The 17,862-nt window shown below is 42.7% G+C and overlaps 1 protein-coding gene across 2 annotated transcripts in view; it reads right to left on the bottom strand.

Moving 5' to 3' along the window:
* arhgef12b (Rho guanine nucleotide exchange factor (GEF) 12b) overlaps nt 1–17,862 on the bottom strand; it is a 119,129-nt gene that overhangs the window by 35,979 nt on the left and 65,288 nt on the right. For both annotated transcript variants that reach the window (XM_031808628.1, XM_020463944.2), the window contains 14 exons: nt 17,651–17,749; nt 16,105–16,154; nt 10,562–10,619; nt 10,024–10,223; nt 7,834–7,911; nt 4,649–4,768; nt 3,829–3,951; nt 3,402–3,527; nt 3,108–3,206; nt 2,845–2,955; nt 2,436–2,534; nt 1,943–1,985; nt 1,674–1,779; nt 1,165–1,302 (listed from right to left, as the gene is read on the bottom strand). In XM_031808628.1, the coding sequence (XP_031664488.1) occupies nt 1,165–1,302; nt 1,674–1,779; nt 1,943–1,985; nt 2,436–2,534; nt 2,845–2,955; nt 3,108–3,206; nt 3,402–3,527; nt 3,829–3,951; nt 4,649–4,768; nt 7,834–7,911; nt 10,024–10,223; nt 10,562–10,619; nt 16,105–16,154; nt 17,651–17,749 (1,450 nt within the window). The remainder of the gene's footprint in view (nt 1–1,164; nt 1,303–1,673; nt 1,780–1,942; nt 1,986–2,435; nt 2,535–2,844; nt 2,956–3,107; nt 3,207–3,401; nt 3,528–3,828; nt 3,952–4,648; nt 4,769–7,833; nt 7,912–10,023; nt 10,224–10,561; nt 10,620–16,104; nt 16,155–17,650; nt 17,750–17,862) is intronic.

The following is a 17,862-nucleotide window of genomic DNA, read 5'->3' as shown; positions in this document are numbered from 1 at the left end:
CTGGCCCTCGCTTCATACTCGTCGCCAAACCCACTGGCTCCAGGTCATCTACAAGACCCTGCTAGGTAAAGTCCCGTCTTATCTCTGCTCGCTGGTCACCATAGCTGCACCCACCCGTAGCACGCGTTCCAACAGGGATATCTCACTTGTCACCCCCAAAGCCAATTCTTCCTTTGGCCGCCTCTCCTTCCAGCTCTCTGCTGCCAATGACTGGAACAAACTACAAAAATCTCTGAAACTGGGAAAACTTATCTCCCTCACTAGCTTTAAGCACCAGCTATCAGAGCAGCTCACAGATCACTGCACCTGTACATAGCCCATCTATAAATAGCCCAAACAACTACTCCATCCCCTACTGTATTTATTTATTTTGCTCCTTTGCACCCAAGTATTTCTACTGTCAAATCTACCATTCCAGTGTTTTAATTGCTATATTGTATTTACTTCGCCACCATGGCCTATTTATTGCCTTTACCTCCCTTATCTCACCTCATTTGCTCACATTGTATATAGACTTGTTTTTCTACACATAGCCTGGTTCCTCTCTAGGTTTCTTCCTAGGTATTGGCCTTTCTAGGGAGTTTTTCCTAGCCACCGTGCTTCTACACCTGCATTGCTTGCTGTTTGGGGTTTTAGGCTGGGTTTCTGTACAGCACTTTGAGATATCAGCTGATGTACGAAGGGCTATATAAATACATTTGATTTGATTTGATTTACTGTATTATTGACTGTATGTTTGTTTTACTCCATGTGTAACTCTGTGTTGTTATATGTGTCGAACTGCTTTGCTTTATCTTGGCCAGGTCGCAGTAAATGAGAACTTGTTCTCAACTTAACTACCTGGTTAAATAAAGGTGAAATAAAATAATTATCTGCTCTGTCTGGCCTACATTCTCCTCTTGCATTCTGTATATAACATATTTATTGAAATAGGCTATAGCAAAGAATAGGCAAATTGCTGGGAATGTCACGTGTGTACTTCCCTGTTGTGCGCTGAGACACTCCGTTTTTTACTGCGCAGTACCAGTCAAGTTCAAATAGGCTAAACCATTGTCTGTCACATCACTTTCTCGTCACCATCGACGATCGCTGTCAATCATCGTCGATACATGATGTTATCGTAATATCGCCCAAACCTAGTGTGCATGTATTGCAGGGACTTACAGAACCTCCTCTATCTTGGAGATGATGTGTTCGGAACAGGAGCGTTCTCTCTCCAGCGACACGCGGTCTCTCACCCTCTCTGTGTCCAGCTTAGCCAGCTCCCCTTCTGCGAGGGTCAGACCCATGCTGCGCTTCTGCCTGTAGGCACACACTCACACACAGATGCATAGACACACGCACACACACATACGCACATGCACACACACACACACACAGAGACAGATCCACACCACATACACAGACACACGCACAGACAGATACACACAGGCAGAGAGAAGATTTTGCAATTTTATGAGGAAATATGACATCAAAGCATCATTATGTGCACATCATCTTTGAGAAGTGTGAGTTTGTGCACCTGTGTGGTTGTGGTGTGCGTGTATGGTATGTGTGTGAGACCGTGCGAGTGTGTCTGTGTGTCTGTGAGTGTTTCTGTCTGAATGTGTGTCTGTGTACGTATGAGTATTTCTGTCTGTGTGTGTGTGTGTGTGTTTGTGTTTGTGTCTGACCTGAAGTCTTCTAGGTTCCTCTGGATGTCTGGTAGCAGTGTGTCCTGTAACAGCTGTATGTAAGGTCTGTGCAGTTCCTCTGGGATCAGCTCAGGTCTCCGCCGCTCTGGGAACACACAACAGCATGTTTGCCAACACACACACTCAGTTTGAAGCAGTCTCCCTTTTTTGGAAACATTCTAATCAATTACACTAGACAATACACTACTGCATTGCTAAAACTGTTGCTAAACTAATACAAGACATGAGAGGAGTAAGTAATAACTCACCTAGTTCAGAGGTCATAGACTCAGGCACAGCTACTTTCAGATTCTGCAAGGGGGAAAAAGAGTTCTCAGCTAAAACAAAAAGCTAGAAGAGAGACCTTCTGCAATACAACCACAACAATACCCTTTCCTCTCCTTCATCCACCACACCAGATAAAGAGTGTACATTTAAAATGATCCTAATTATCTGAAAGGAGATTAAAACCCAACAGACAGACTTCTTCCAGCAGAAGCACACCACTTGTGAAGGAACTGTCCAGACACGCTCACAAGATGGTGCTGGGGTTTTAAAAAGTTGGTAGTCAATGCCCCAGACACAGACACACACACTGGTGTCACCTATCTATTCTATACCCGTGTGTGCCCATGTCAAATCCCATTTCAAATACTTTAGCTGAGCCAAAAGTTACAGTCTTCTTTGTGTGTGTGTGTCCCGTTACTTGCGCATATGTGTGTGTGTGAATGCATGTGTGCTTGTACATAATGTGTGTCTTACCGCTGCTCGGTCCATAAAGAAAGTATGGAAATCCATGAAGATCCGTCTGGTCTCTTTGGAGTTGGTCTGCTTGTACAGGTCAGCATAAAGGTAGCATAGCTGGGAGAGAATCAGAGCCAGTTAGGTCTAAACTACTGACCAAAGCATTCTGGGGTCAAACCACCAAAGTGCTAAAGAGTAACTGCTGTACCCTAATTACAAAATATCAGCGTTCATTAGGGGCTGCAAAATGTGACAAAATTTCTGGAAAACCTGTGAATTTTGTGACAGTTACAGTAATGTTGCATGCCTAGAGCTCAAGCAGTAGCTACTATGGATGTATTTTATGAATGGTGTGAATGAGTGTAAGAGTATGTGTCTGTTAGGCAGGCATTTTGTTTTGGTGTGTGTCTGTGTGTGGTTGACTTACCAGAGGTGCAGGGTCAAACTGAGAGACCACGTGATGGAGGAAGGCGGCCAAGTGAGCGGGCCGAGACTTGAGCAGCTCTATACTCTGAAAACAACTACACTGACCATTGATCTGAGAGAGAGAGATCAACAGAAAGGTAAAGTTGAGTAAGAGAGAGACATTGAGAAAATGAGACAGAAACAGACTGGAGAGAAATAGAGAGAGAGAGAGAGAGTATAGAGATACTCAGTCAGCCAATCAGACAAACAGTTGTCTAGCAGTACCTGTTCCTGCTCTGTGTCAAAGTAGTCGTCCTCTGCTCCGATTATCTGGGGGTTGAGACGGGAGAAGGGGCTGCCCACACTGGACTGGAAGTTACAGTTCTGATTCACATACACACACACACACACACACACACACACACACACACACACACACACACACACACACACACACACACACACACACACACAGAGAGACAAGGTGTTAGTACAATGATGGGACTCACATGCACACACACACTCACGAACTGGGCTATTGCAAACAACAAATATACAGTGTGTGTGTGTGAGTCTCACCAGGTCCGCCGTGTCCTCTGTGTCAGGCGAGGGGCAGGAGTTGAGGCTCTCTCGGGGGGTGGTCTTTGGGCTGTGACAGGGCGTCTCTCTTTGGCACGGATTCTCAGGGAGGGGACTGGGAGACACCTGACATAAAAAGACCCACACACCAGTCACATATTACATTTGCCAGTCTCTGATTTTGAACGGGCATCGTGGTATTGATTCCACACTTTCCAGTCCAATTTTCTCAAACAAAAGCATTGAGGAAAATAGGACTTGGAATGTCAGTTTCTTCCTGATTTGACTGAATTGAAATGGAAAACACCCCAACCCTGGTTCTAGTACAATGGTATTCTGTTGAGAATACCAGTTCACATATAATTGTCATGGAAGGACAATCTGGTGGTGATAATAACAGACAGACTAGTTGGCCAGGTTGACTCACAGCGTTATTGGTCCAGGGCCCGTCGCTGCTGCTTTCTCCCTGCGAGGAGGGGGTCTGCTCTCCATCGGCTGCCTCAATGCCCCCCTCCTCCACCTCACCGTCCTGGTGGGAGAGGGAGCCATCCTGAAAACACACAGAATCATGTGTGACAGGCCAGACAGTAACTGGGCTGTCCCTTTGAGAGTGTGTGTCCCATTTCAATAAAGCCCTTGACTTGAGAGAGAGAATGACCATGTGAGAAAGAGAGACAGAGACAGAGAGAGAGAGAGAGACAGTGAGAGAGAGAGAGAGAGATAGAGAGACACAGTGAGAGTGAGAGACAGCGAGACAGCGAGAGAGACACAGTGAGAGTGAGACAGTGAGTGAGTGAGTGAGAGACAGTGAGTGAGTGAGAGACAGTGAGTGAGTGAGAGAAACAATGAGAGAGAGTGAGAGAAACAATGAGAGAGAGTGAGAGAAACAGTGAGAGCAGAGATAGAGAGACACAGTGAGAGTGAGAGACACAGTGAGAGTGAGAGACAGCGAGAGAGAGCGAGACAGTGAGAGTGAGTGAGACAGTGAGTGAGTGAGTGAGAGACAGTGAGTGAGTGAGAGACAGTGAGAGAGAGTGAGAGAAACAATGAGAGAGAGTGAGGGAAACAATGAGAGAGAGTGAGAGCAAGAGAGACTGTGTGTCTATGAGAGAAAGTGTTTGTGTGTGCTCCTAAGCTTGATTATTTGAATCAGCTGTGCTATGGCAAAAAAACTAAATGTGCACCCCTTGGGGCCTCGAGGACTGAGTTTGGGAAACCCTGGTATACATACGTATGTGTGTGTATACCTGAGGTGTGCCTGTGGCTTTGCTGAGCTGGCTCTGCAGCAGAGGAATGTGTTTCTTGGCCTCCTGGATGTCCTTCAGTAGTTTCGCTGTGGGGTTCCTGCTGTACACTTCCTTCATAGCCTGGACATGACACACAGGACACATTTTAGGAGAGGACACAGGAGGGAGGCTGGGAGGGAGGTGTGTGTGTGTGTGTGTGTACATGTGTATGTGTACGAGTCTGCGTGCATGTCTGTGTATGTGTCCAGTTGGCATGGTCCTAGTTCTATTTCATGGTCAGTCATAGGAGGAAGTGAAACTAAGAGGGTGAGATGTAGTCAGTGTTTGAGTGGTTACCATGGTAGAGTATCTGTTTAGTGGTAAGAATGATTGGCTTCGATGGTACAGGGTCGTATTCATTAGGGCACATGGTAGCAAAACATTTTGTAACAGAACACAAAAACAAACGTTTCTTAATGTTCTGGTTGCCTCTCCCTGTTCAGTTCATTTTCTTCCATTTAGTGCCTGATGAACACGAACCAGAGGAAGAGAAGAAATGGCTCACGAAAGACTTGAGGATTGTGGAAGAACTTGTTTATTTTTGCCCATCCCTCCCTTACCCACCACTGCAACAGGGCTGTGTTCATTCGTCACAAAACAGAAAACTGCTTGAGTTCTGGGGAGGTACTACCCAAAGACATTCAATAAGCAACTCTCATCTCACATTCTGTTACAAAACGTCTTATGGTGTGTCCCAATAAACACGACCCACAGCTCAGCTACACCACTAAAAGCTACTTTAAAGTTTTGACAGCTAACCTGTTTAGCATTGAAATGGGAGGCAGGCGCTCACACTCCCCAGAGAGACAAAGCAGGCATCAATAGAGGCCCCACAGGGGACTTAAACACAAACACACTAATGAGAATTAATTAACTTTGCCTTCATTCAATGCTTTCCAGGAAACTCAGTGAGTATTCCACGCTAAACTGGAATGATGCCACTGCTATTGTCACATTCGTCGTATGAAGGAGACCAAGGCGTGGGGTTGCGTACATTCTCTTTATTAAAAGAATGAACACAGAACAAACTAACAAAATAACAAACTAACCGTGACACAATACAATCTAGTGCTGACAGGCAACTACACATAGTCAAGTTCCCACACCAGAAAGTGGGGAAAAGGCCTGCCTAAATATGATCCCCAATCAGAGACAATGATAAACAGCTGTCTCTGATTGGGAACCATATCAGGCCAACATAGATATACAAAAACCCCTAGACCTACAAAAAAAACTAGATTACCCACCCTAGTCACACCCTGACCTAACCAAAATATATATAAAACAGAGATATCTATGGTCAGGGCGTGACAGCTATGAATGCTGCTAGGAAATGTAGTTTACGAAAGTTCAGTCAATAAGGCTGGTCTGAATGGTTCATCACTTTTCATTCATCTAACTCATATAATTCATATCGCTTCCTATCTCACTCATCAGCATAGCAGATATTTACAGGGTACAGCCAAAAGAGGAATGGCCACCCCTCAGAGCCTTGTTCCTCTCTAGTTTTCTTCCTAGGTTCCTGCTTCTACACCTGAATTGCTTGCTGTTTGGGGTTTTAGGCTGGGTTTCTGTATAAGTACTTTGTAACATCTGCTGATGTAAAAAGGGTTTAATAAATACATTTGATTTGAATTGATTTGATAATGTTACCTCATTAGCTTAGCGTCACATCTCTCCTCCTATACTATTGGCAAGCATTCACCTATTAACTTCAGTCTATGAGCATTGAACACTAAGGTAATTCCACCACAGTTGCTGATTAACCTATGGGTGCTATTATCACTTTCCTTTTTTTCAACCAATGAGAATGAATCTAGGGGAGTATTTACAGTGAGCTCCAAATGTATTGGGACAGTAACACGTGCTATTGTTTTGGCTCTGCCCTCCAGCACTTTGGATTTGAAATGATACAATGACTGTGAGGTTAAAGTGCATACTGCCAGCTTTAATTTGAGGGTATTTTTTATCCATATTGAGTGAACCATTGAGGAATTACAGCACTGTTTGTACATAGTCCCCCCATTTTAGGGGACCAAAAGTATTGTGACAGATTCACTTATATGTGTATTAAAGTGGTAATAGTTAGGTATTTGGTCCTATAATCAAAGCATGCAATGACTACATCAAGCTTGTGACTACAAATTTGTTGAATGCATTTGTTTGTTTTGGTTGAGTTTCCGATTATTCTCTGCCCAATATAAATGAATAGTAAATAATGTATTGTGACATTTTGGAGTCACTTTTATTATATATAAGCATGGAATAGGTTTCTAAACACTTCTACATTAATTTGGAGGCTACCATTATTACAGATGATCCTGAATGAATAGTGAATAATTATGAGTGAGCAAGTTACAGACACACAAATACTATAGCCCCAAGACATGCTAACATCTCACCAATACAATAATAGGGGAGGTTAGCCAAAACAACAGAAAATGTGTCACTGTCCCAATACTTTTGGAGCACACTGTATATGTCAACGCAAACCTTGTGTCTCCCACCACAGTCTTCCTCCCCACCACCACTAACTGAAGGTCCGTCATCGGATCCCCGTTCTCCCGGGAGGGGGGGGGGTTCAATGCCAGCTGCCCAGCATAGGGCAACCTGTCCTCACCATCTGGCTCTGAGGAGCTTTCCTCTGAGACGAGGCCTACCCCAAACTATTCGATAAAATTCCATATTGTATTCTGTATTTGTTGTTATTCAGTTAAGCCTGTACTCGATTGAACTGAAGCATGTTGCAAATTAACATAATGAATGTGCAGAAACGTGTAATGACATCATTAAGATAAAGCATTTATGGGTGATCCACCTCAATGATGAGCATTTGATGACAATTTAATGTGTGAATGATTTTAATTTCATCTGGGCCCGTATTCATATAGCGTCTAATAGCAGGAGCGCTGATCTAGGATCAGTTGTACATTTTGATAATGAATAAGATCACTATAAGATGTACAAGAACCTCATTCTAGATCAGCACTCCTACTTTGTCTGAGATGATTTATGAGTGTAGCTGCATAGAAAAACCTGCATTTACTCTTTCAAATCAAAGAAACAAAGTTTGACTGACTGACTGCCTCATCTCCTCATGTAGAAACCTTCAGAGTATGGTGACACTGTGTTTGTGTGTGTCTTGCCTGTAAATCCTCCTGCTCCTTGGTCAGCATCTTCTGTAAGATGTCCACCTTCTGGCTGTGAAGTGCGTTATTCTCCTCCTGAGGGACCAACGCCAAAAATGAATAATAAGAACTTTGTTCGCTTGGGGACTTCACTGACGTGCAGCAGAGGGGGAATGGCAGCTTTGGCATAGGTTTAACTGGAAATAGAGGAAACTAGTGAGAAGAGAAAGTGAAAGAGGCAGAGTGAGTGTGGATACTGAGGTGGGAAGGAGAAGGGGGAGTGAAGAACGTAAGTGGAACTGTGGAGAGAGAGGAGAACGAGGGCGACAGGAAAAACAGAAAGAGAGAGAGAAGACAGAGAGGGGCAGATAAAGACAGAGAGGGAGACAGAGGGACCAAGAGAAAAAATATATATACAGTACCAGTCAAAAGTTTGTACACACCTATTCATTCAAGGATTTTTCTTTATTTGACTATTTTCTACACTGTAGAATAATAGTGAAGACATCAAAACTATGAAATAACACACATGGAATCATGTAGTAACAAAAAAGTGTTAAACAAATCAAAATAGATTTTGTATTTGGGATACTTCAAAGTAGCCACACTTTGCCTTGATGACAGCTTAGCACACTCTTGGCATTCTCTCAACCAAAAGTCTAGCGTGGCCTAGTGGTTAGAGCGTTGGACTAGTAACCGGAAGGTTGCGAGTTCAAACCCCCGAGCTGACAAGGTAAAAATCTGTCGTTCTGCCCCTGAACAGGCAGTTAACCCACTGTTCCTAGGCCGTCATTGAAAATAAGAATGTGTTCTTAACTGACTTACCTGGTTAAATAAATAAAGATATGCTGAGTACTTGTTGGCTGCTTTTCCTTCACTCTGAGGTCCAACTCATCCCAAACCATTTCAATTGGGTTCAGGTCTGGTGATTGTGGCGGCCAGGTCATCTGATGTAGCACTACATCTCTTTCCTTCTTGGTCAAATAAACCTTACACAGTCTGGAGGTGTTTTGGGTCATTGTCCTGTTGAAAAAACAAATGATAGTCCCACTAAGCGCAAACCAGATGGGATGGAGTGTCACTGCAGAATGCTGTGGTAGCTATGCTGGTGAAGTATGCCTTGCCTTCTAAATAAATCACAGACAGTGTCACCAGTAAAGCACCATCACCCTCCTCCTCCATGCTTCACAGTGGGAACCACACATGCAGAGATCATCCGTTCATCTACTCTGCATCTCACAAAGACACAGCGGTTGGAACCAAAAATCTCAAATTTGGTTTCATCAGACCAAAGGATAGATTTCCACTAATGTCCATCGCTTGTGTTTCTTGGCCCAAGCAAGTCTCTTCTTATTATTGGTGTCCTTTAGTAGTGGTTTCTTTGCAGCAATTCAACCATGAAGGCCTGATTCACACAGTCTCCTCTGAACAGTTGATGTTGAGATGTGTCTGTTACTTGAATTCTGTGAAGCATTTATTTGGGCTGCGATTTCTGAGGCTGGTAACTCTAATGAACTTATCCTCTGCAGCAGAGGTAACTCTGGGTCTTCCTTTCTTGTGGCGGTCCTCATGAGAGACAGTTTCAACATAGCGCTTGATGGATTTTGTGACTGCACTTGAAGAAACTTTCAAAGTTCTTTACCTTTTCTGGATTGACTTAAAGTAATGATGGACTGTCATTTATCTGTCATTTATCTTTGCTTATTGAGATGTTCTTCACAAATTAACTTTTAACAAGGCACACCTGTTAACTAAAATGCATTCCAGGTGACTACCTCATGTAGCTGGTTGAGAGAATGCCAAGAGTGTTCAAAGCTGTCATCAAGACAAAGGGTGGCTACTTTGAATAATGTCAAATATTAAATATATTTTGATTTGTTTAACACTTTTTTGGTTACTACATGATTCCATATGTGTTATTTAATAGTTTTGATGTCTTCAATATTCTTCTGCAATGTAGATAATAGTAAAAATAAAGAAAAACCCTGGAATGAGTAGGTGTCCAAACTTTTGGCTGGTACTGTATATAAAATGAGAGAGAGAGTGTCTGAAATGGCACCCCACTCCCTACAGAGCACACTACTTATTCTATAGAGTACACACCTTATCCTATAGAGTACACTACTTATTCTATAGAGTGGTATACTATATGGTAAATAGGATGCCATTTCAGTTGCAGACAGAGAACCAATTGGCCGACTGTCGTACCCAGAGGGGCAGCGGGGAGGTGATGTGGTCCTGGGGGCTGGTGGAGGAGGTGACACAGCGCTCCCCTGTTCCTCCCGTTGGTCCAGGAGAGTGGGGCGAGGAGAGGAAAGAGGACAGGTCTCCCCCCTCGCCCTCCGACAGCGAGATCTGGGCCAGCCCCGGGGGCCTCCCCAGCACTGTGAGGGCCACATAGGAGCCCGCTGACACATAGAGACAATAGGGGTCACAGCTCTATTACGTGTATGAGTTTGAATTCTTATTATAAAAAATATATCTTCATGTAATGTCTCTCTATGTAGCCAACTTTCAACTTATATTGACTGAAAACTTTTCACTCACAATGGCTAGCTTATTATACAGTATGGTCAGACTCATGAGATTATAATAAGACATTATACATCCTTATGACAAGTCTTACAATGCATTATAAGCGCATATAGCCTACTACAGGTTGGCTTTAAGCAAGTAAGTCTCTTGAAGAGCCTGTGATTTTTCATGTCTAAGAATAATTGGATATAAAACTGTCACTTGAACTTACATTTTATTAGCTTGACGACTTCTACATGGTTTGAATGTGTTACTAAGGTCCCGTTAACCTGCAACAAAAACATAAACTACACCTCAAATCAACGTCATTCAAATGAAATACAACACTTTCTATAAGAGGACTATGTGTTCTGTCTAAAACGTAGCAAATGGGAAGCCCCATATTAGTTCATGTTTAACAGGAGCATGTGTACATAACAACTCTTTCCAAGCCAAGAAACACCTTATTCATTTCTAAACGTTAATTCAAATCAAATACATGTTTTGCCAAATGCTTCGTAGACAACAGGTGTAGACTAACAGCTGACTTACAGGTCCGTTTTCAACAATACAGAGTTAAAGATAAGATAAAGAATGTCATAAAAAATAGAAAGTGACACAATTAATAAATATACAGAGAATAACAAATACAAATATCAAGTAAAAATAACATAGGTATACATAGGGAGTAGAAAATAACATGGCTATATACAGGGAATACAAGTACAGAGTCGATGTGCATGGGTACGAGGTAATTGAGGTAGCTATGTACATATAGGTAGGGGTAAAGTGACTAGGCAGAAGGATAGACAATAGACAGTAGCAGCAGCGCATGTGGCGAATTTGAAAGTGTGTGTGTGGAGTCAGTATAGTATGCATGTGTGTGCATATTATGTGTGTTTGGGCGTATGTAATATGTGTGTGCGTGTGTGTGAGTCCAGACTGTGTGCATAGGGTCAGTGCAAGAGAGTTAGTGCAAAAAACAGTTAGTGCATGTAGTCCGGGTAGCCATTTGATTAGCTATTTAGCACTCTTGTTTAGAAGTCTTATGGCTTGGGTGTAGAAGCTTGTTGGTTCCAGACTTGGTGCATTGGTACCACATGCTGTGTGTTAGGAGAGAGAACAGTCGGTGGCTTGGGTGGCTGGAGCCTTTGACCATTTTTTCCTGCTTCCTCTGACACCGCCTTGTATAGAGGTCCTGGATAGCAGAGATCTCTTTCCCCAGTGATGTACTGGGCCGTACACACTACCCTCCATAGCGCCTTGCGGTCGGACACCAAGCAGTAGCCATATCGAGTGGTGATGCAGACAGTCAAGATGCTCTCAATGGTGTAGCTGTAGAATTTAGGGGGAGAGGCATTGAGGGGGAGAGGCATTGAGGGGGAGAGGCATTGAGGGGGAGAGGCATTGTCCTGCCCTCTTCACCACTGTGTTGCTGTGTGTTGACCATGATAGAGTCTTTGTGATGTGGACATCGAGGAACTTGAAGCTCTTGACCCGCTCCACTACAGACCCGTCGATGTGAATGGGGGCGTGCTCGACGCCCTCCGTTTCCTGTAGTCCACGATCAGCTCCTTTGTTTTATTGACGTTGAGGGAGAAGTTGTTGTTATTGACCTCCTCCCTATAGGCTGTCTCATCGTCGTCGGTGATCAGGCCTACCAATGTTGGGTTGTCGACAAACTTAATGATAGTGTTGGAGTTGTGCACGTCCATGCAGTCATGGGTGAACAGGGAGTAAAGGAGGGCACTAAGCACGCACCCCTGAGATGCCCCCATGTTGAGGGTCAGCATTGAGGATGTGTTGTTGTCTACCCTCACCACCTGGGGGCAGCCCATCAGGAAGTCCAGGATCCAGTTAAAGAGGGAGGTGTTCAGTCCCCGGGACCTTAGCTTAGTGGTGAGCTTGGATGGCACTATGTTGTTGAACACTGAGCTGTAGTCACTGAACAGCATTCTCACATAGGTGTTCCTCTTGTCCAGGTGGGAGAGGGCAGTGTGGATTGCAGTAGAGATTGCGTCCTCTCTGGATCTGTTGGGGCGATATGCGAATTGGAGTGGCTCCAGGGTGCCTGGGATGATGGTGTTGATGTGAGCCATGACCAGCCTTTCAAGACATTTGATCTCTACAGATGTGAGTGCTACGGGGAGGCAGTCATTTAGACAGGTTACTTTGGCTTCTTCGGCACAGGGACTATGGTGGTCTACTTGAAACATGTAGGTATTGCGGACTGTGTCAGGGAGAGGTTGAAAATGTCAGTGAAGACACTTGTCAGCTGGTCAGAGCATGCTCTGAGTACATGTCCTGGTAACCCATCTGGCCCTGCTATGAATCCTAACATCAATACCAACATCAATTCATGACTAATTGAAAATGTTACTGAAGTGAAAGTTTAGATTCACCCCCACAAACTAACAATTCATTTTCTTCACTGACACTATGCACAGCACTACGCCATCCTGCCCTTTCCAATGACCCATTGGAATGCATTGCCATTATATGGTGTAGCTACTCAGCATCCCAGCAGAGGGCAGTGGTAAAGTATGGAGGGGGCCTAACCCATGACCCACGACCTACTGCAGTAGCCTGTAGGGTTCTCTTGTCTGAGACAGAATTACGTTTTTCCTAAATACTGATCTTCGGTTTAGCATTTTCCCCACTAAGGGGCAATCACCAGTTGCTACAGACACACATGATAACATACACACTATACACACACGTACGCATGGATTTTGTGTTGTCGATATGTGGTAGTAGACTAGTGGCCTGAGGGCACACATGTGTTGTGAAATCTGATGTGAAAGGTAATGCAATGTTTTTAATTGTAAAGAACTGCCTTCATTTTACAGGACTAATAGGGATCCATAACAAATACAAATACACACATTTTTGGAATTATAAAATAATTATCTGTACCCATTGATTCTTAAAGAATATAACTTATAAATGGCTCATTAGTTCAACAGTCGTACCTCCATTAGAATCCTAAATAAGCATGTTTTACTCAAATTTTTGTAAAAATAAATAAATAATGTAAACAAAAACTACATAGCCTCAAAACATGTTTAAAACTATATCTTGCATCCATAGCTCTGTATGAATTTGAGAGTGGCTACATTTCTCCAGCCCCATCCCTCAGATTTTTACCAAAACAGAGGCAGGGATCAGGGTTTGTTATTGTTTCAATTGCGGAATGCCCCTTTAAGGTAAGGATTGGCGAGGGGAGACTGATCCTAGAATGGTAACTTGGGAAAACTTCACCCGGAGAGATGTCTGTTTTAGAGATAGTGGCAGGATGAAGTTGCCCCCTTCACACTGATCTAGTGTCGGTTTCGCATTTTGGTTCAAATGCATGAGGTAAGATTTTTGGGAAAATAAACTGATCCTAGATCTGAGGCTAAGGGTAATCTCAGGAGACGTGGCGGGAGACGTGTTAGAAAACGTAATACACGACTAGCAAAGTCTCCACCCCTACGAATGAAAACTCTCAGACAGTTTCGGGCAAATCTATGGGCCAAATGTCCCCTCCCCTTCCAAAATTTGAAAGATGCGAACACCAGCAAAATCATGATTTGTCCAAATGATCAGAGATTAAAAATCTGAGTACCGAAACAAAGTTCCTCGTTAGTTGTCCCGTCCCATAGTCTGTCGACAGATCAGACCTGGATTCAAATACATTATTATATTTGAGCATCTGATATATATATATTTTTTTAAATGTTAGTGTATGAGTATTTTCAAATACACAGCCAAAAACAAGTTCTTTTATTTGAGAATTTTAACAGTTATTTGTAAAAACCAAATAGTCTATAAATTTGTACATGAGAGTATTTTCAAATACTATTTTCAAATACCTGGGTAAAATGCATGAGAGTGTATTTTTAAGTCAGTCTGAAGTTTACATACACCTTTAGCCAAATACATTTAAACTCAGTTTTTCACAATTCCTGACATTTAATCCTAGTAAAAATGCCCTGTTTTTAGGTCAGTTAGGATAACCACTTTATTTGAAGAATGTGAAATGTCAGAATAATAGTAGAGAGAATGATTGATTTCAGCTTTATTTATTTCATCATGTTGTCAGTGGTCAGAAGTTTACATACACTCAATTAGTAATTAGTAGCATTGTCTTTAAATGGTTTAATTTGGGTCAAACGTTTCGGGTAGCCTTCCACAAGCTTCCCACAATAAGTTAGTTGGGTGAATTTTGGCCCATTCCACCTGACAGAGCTGATGTAACTGAGTCAGGTTTGTAGGCCTCCTTGCTCGCACATTCCTTTTCAGTTCTGCCCACAGATTTTCTATGGGATTGAGGTCAGGGCTTTGTGACGGCCCTCCAATACCTTGACTTTGTTGTCCTTTAGCCATTTTACCACACTTTGGAAGTATGCTTGGGGTCGTTGTCCATTTGGAAGACCCATTTGCTACCAAGCTTTAACTTCCTGATGTCTTGACATGTTGCTTCAATATATCCACATCATTTTCCTGCCTCATGATGCCATCTATTTTGTGAAGTGCACCAGTCCCTCCTGCAGCAAATCACCCCAACAACATGATACTGCCACCCCCGTGCTTCACGGTTGGGATGGTGTTCTTCGGCTGCAAGCCTCCCCTTTTTCCTCCAAGCATAACGATGGTCATTCTGGCCAAACAGTTATACTTTTGTTTCACCAGACCAGAGGACCAAAAAGTACGACCAAAAAGTACGATCTTTGTCCCCATGTGCAGTTGCAAACCGTAGTGTGGCTTTTTTAGGGCGGTTTTGGAGCAGTGGCTTCTTCCTTGCTGAGCGACCTTTCAGGTTATGTCGATATAGGACTCGTTTTACTGTGGATATAAATACTTTTGTACCCGTTTCCTCCAGCATCTTCACAGGGTCCTTTGCTGTTGTTATGGGATTGATTTGCACTTTTCGCACCAAAGTACGTTCATCTCTAAGAGACAGAATGTGTCTCCTTCCTGAGCAGTGTCACGGCTGCATGGTCCCATGGTGTTTATACTTACGTACTATTGTTTGTACAGATGAACGTGGTACCTTCAGGCGTTTCAAATTGCTCCCAAGGATGAACCAGACTTGTGGAGGTCTACATTTTTCTTTCTGAGGTCTTGGCTGATTTCTTTTGATTTTCCCATGATGTCAAGAAAAGAGGCACCGAGTTCGAAGGTAGGCCTTGAAATACATCCACAGGTACACCTCCAATTGACTCAAACGATGTCAATTAGCCTATCAGAAGCTTCTAAAGCCATGACATTTTCTGGAATTTTCCAAGCTGTTTAAATGCACAATCAACTTAGTGTATGTAAACTTCTGACCCACTGGAATTGTGATACAGTGAATTATAAGTGAAATAAAAAGTCTGTAAACAATTGTTGGAAAAATGACTTGTGTCATGCACAAAGTAGATGTCCTAACCAACTTGCCAAAACTACAGTTTGTTAACAAGAAATTTGTGGAGTGGTTGAAAAATGAGTTTCAATGACTCCAACCTAGGTATATGTACTCAACTGTATGAGTATTTTCAAATACTTTCCTAGTATTTTTCCAAATGAATTACAAATATTCAACAACTTGTCTTTACAAATAAAATATATCTGAATACTTACTTCGAATGTACCGTATGTGAATGCAATTCAGATATTTGCCATTGTATTTGAACCCAGGTCTGCGACAGATGCTACTGCCATTTATGTTACATGCATCTGTCCACGAGAGATTAGGCTATGGGCAATGTCTAGGAAGAGTGTTATGGGCCCCAGAGAGGGAATGAGCCTCACCTTGATGATCCTATCACCCGTCTGGACACCCGCTCGCATGGCAGCGCCATCTGCGGAAGAGGACAGGACAGGCAAAGCGAGTGAGAATGATAAAAGGTTAATGATATTACTGTATCTGACAGTATTGTGACACCTCCAGATATAAATCCAATATATTGTATCCTTGCCTTGGGTATCAAGACTGCATGAATATATATTTACATTGTGCTATGCTGCCAATTGAACATATTATGCTAACGTCAGAGGTTTACACCTCCAAGATATACAATTAAATTACCTTGACATATATTAAATATACAGTTGAAGTCGGAAGTTTACATACACCTTGGCCAAATACATTTAAACTCAGTTTTGCACAATTCCTGACATATAATCCTAGTAAAAATTCCCTGTCTTAGGTCAGTTAGGATCACCACATTATTTTAAGAATGTGAAATGTCAGAATAATAGTAGAGAGAATGATTTATTTCAGCTTTTATTTATTTCATTACATTCCCAGTGGGTCAGAAGTTTACTTACACTCAATTAGTATTTGGTAGCATTGCCTTTAAATTATGTAACTTGGGTCAAATGTTTTAGGTAGCCTTCCACAAGCTTCCCACAATATGTTGGGTGAATTCTGGCTCAATCCTCCTGACAGGCCAAACAGTTATACTTTTGTTTCACCAGACCAGAGGACATTTCTCCAAAAAGTACGATCTTTGTGCCCCTGTGCAGTTGCAAACAGTAGTCTGGCTTTTTTATGGCGGTTTTGGAGCAGTTTTACTGTGGATATAGATATTTTTATACCCGTTTCCTCCAGCATCTTCACAAGGTTCTTTGCTGTTGTTCTGGGATTGATTTGCACTTTTTGCACCAAAGTGCGTTCATCTCTAGGAGACAGAACACGTCTCCTTCCTGAGCGGTGTGACGGCTGCGTGGTTCCATGGTGTTTATACTTACGTACTATTGTTTGTACAGATGAGCGTGGTACCTTCAGGCGTTTGGAAATTGCTCCCAAGGATGAACCAGACTTGAGGAGGTCTACAATTTTTTTTCTGAGGTCTTGGCTGATTTCTTTTGATTTTCCCATGATGTCAAGCAAAGAGGCACTAGGTTTGAAGGTAGGCCTTGAAATACATCCACAGGTACACCTCCATTTGACTCAAAGGATGTCAATTAGCCTATTAACTTAGTGTATGTAAACTTCTGACCCACTGGAATTGTGAGTCAGTGATTTATAAGTTAAATAATCTGTGAACAATTGTTTGGAAAATTACTTTTGTCATGCACAAAGTAGATGTCCTAACCGACTTGCCAAAACTGTAGTTTGTTAACACGAAATGGTTGAAAAACGAGTTTTAATGACTCCAACCTAAGTTTATGTAAACTTCCGACTTCAACTGTACATATATTTTCATATGGGTGGCCCCAGTGGGAATCGCACCAGTGACCCTGCTCTTGCAAGCACCATGCTTTACCAATTAAGCCACACCATACCTCATCATAATTGAATTGACTAAAGAACAGGAAGGTGTAGATTAGAATAGGATGGAAAAGGCCTTACCCTCTTTGACCAACTGCACGAATACAGGGTTGTCTCCGCTCACCGTCAACCCGAAGCCATTCTCATCTTTCTGGATGATCACACAACGCTGGACAAGCCCTACACATAGACAGACAGAAGAGAAAGAAATATTGTGTTACACACCATTCCACACACAAACAACACACAGACATACACTCGGGCTGGCACAGTTAGATTAATCAAGGACGGTG

Source organism: Oncorhynchus kisutch, linkage group LG28 (assembly GCF_002021735.2).
Source record: "Oncorhynchus kisutch isolate 150728-3 linkage group LG28, Okis_V2, whole genome shotgun sequence".
NCBI lineage: Eukaryota > Metazoa > Chordata > Actinopteri > Salmoniformes > Salmonidae > Oncorhynchus > Oncorhynchus kisutch.
This window is presented reverse-complemented; position numbering and strand designations above follow the sequence as displayed.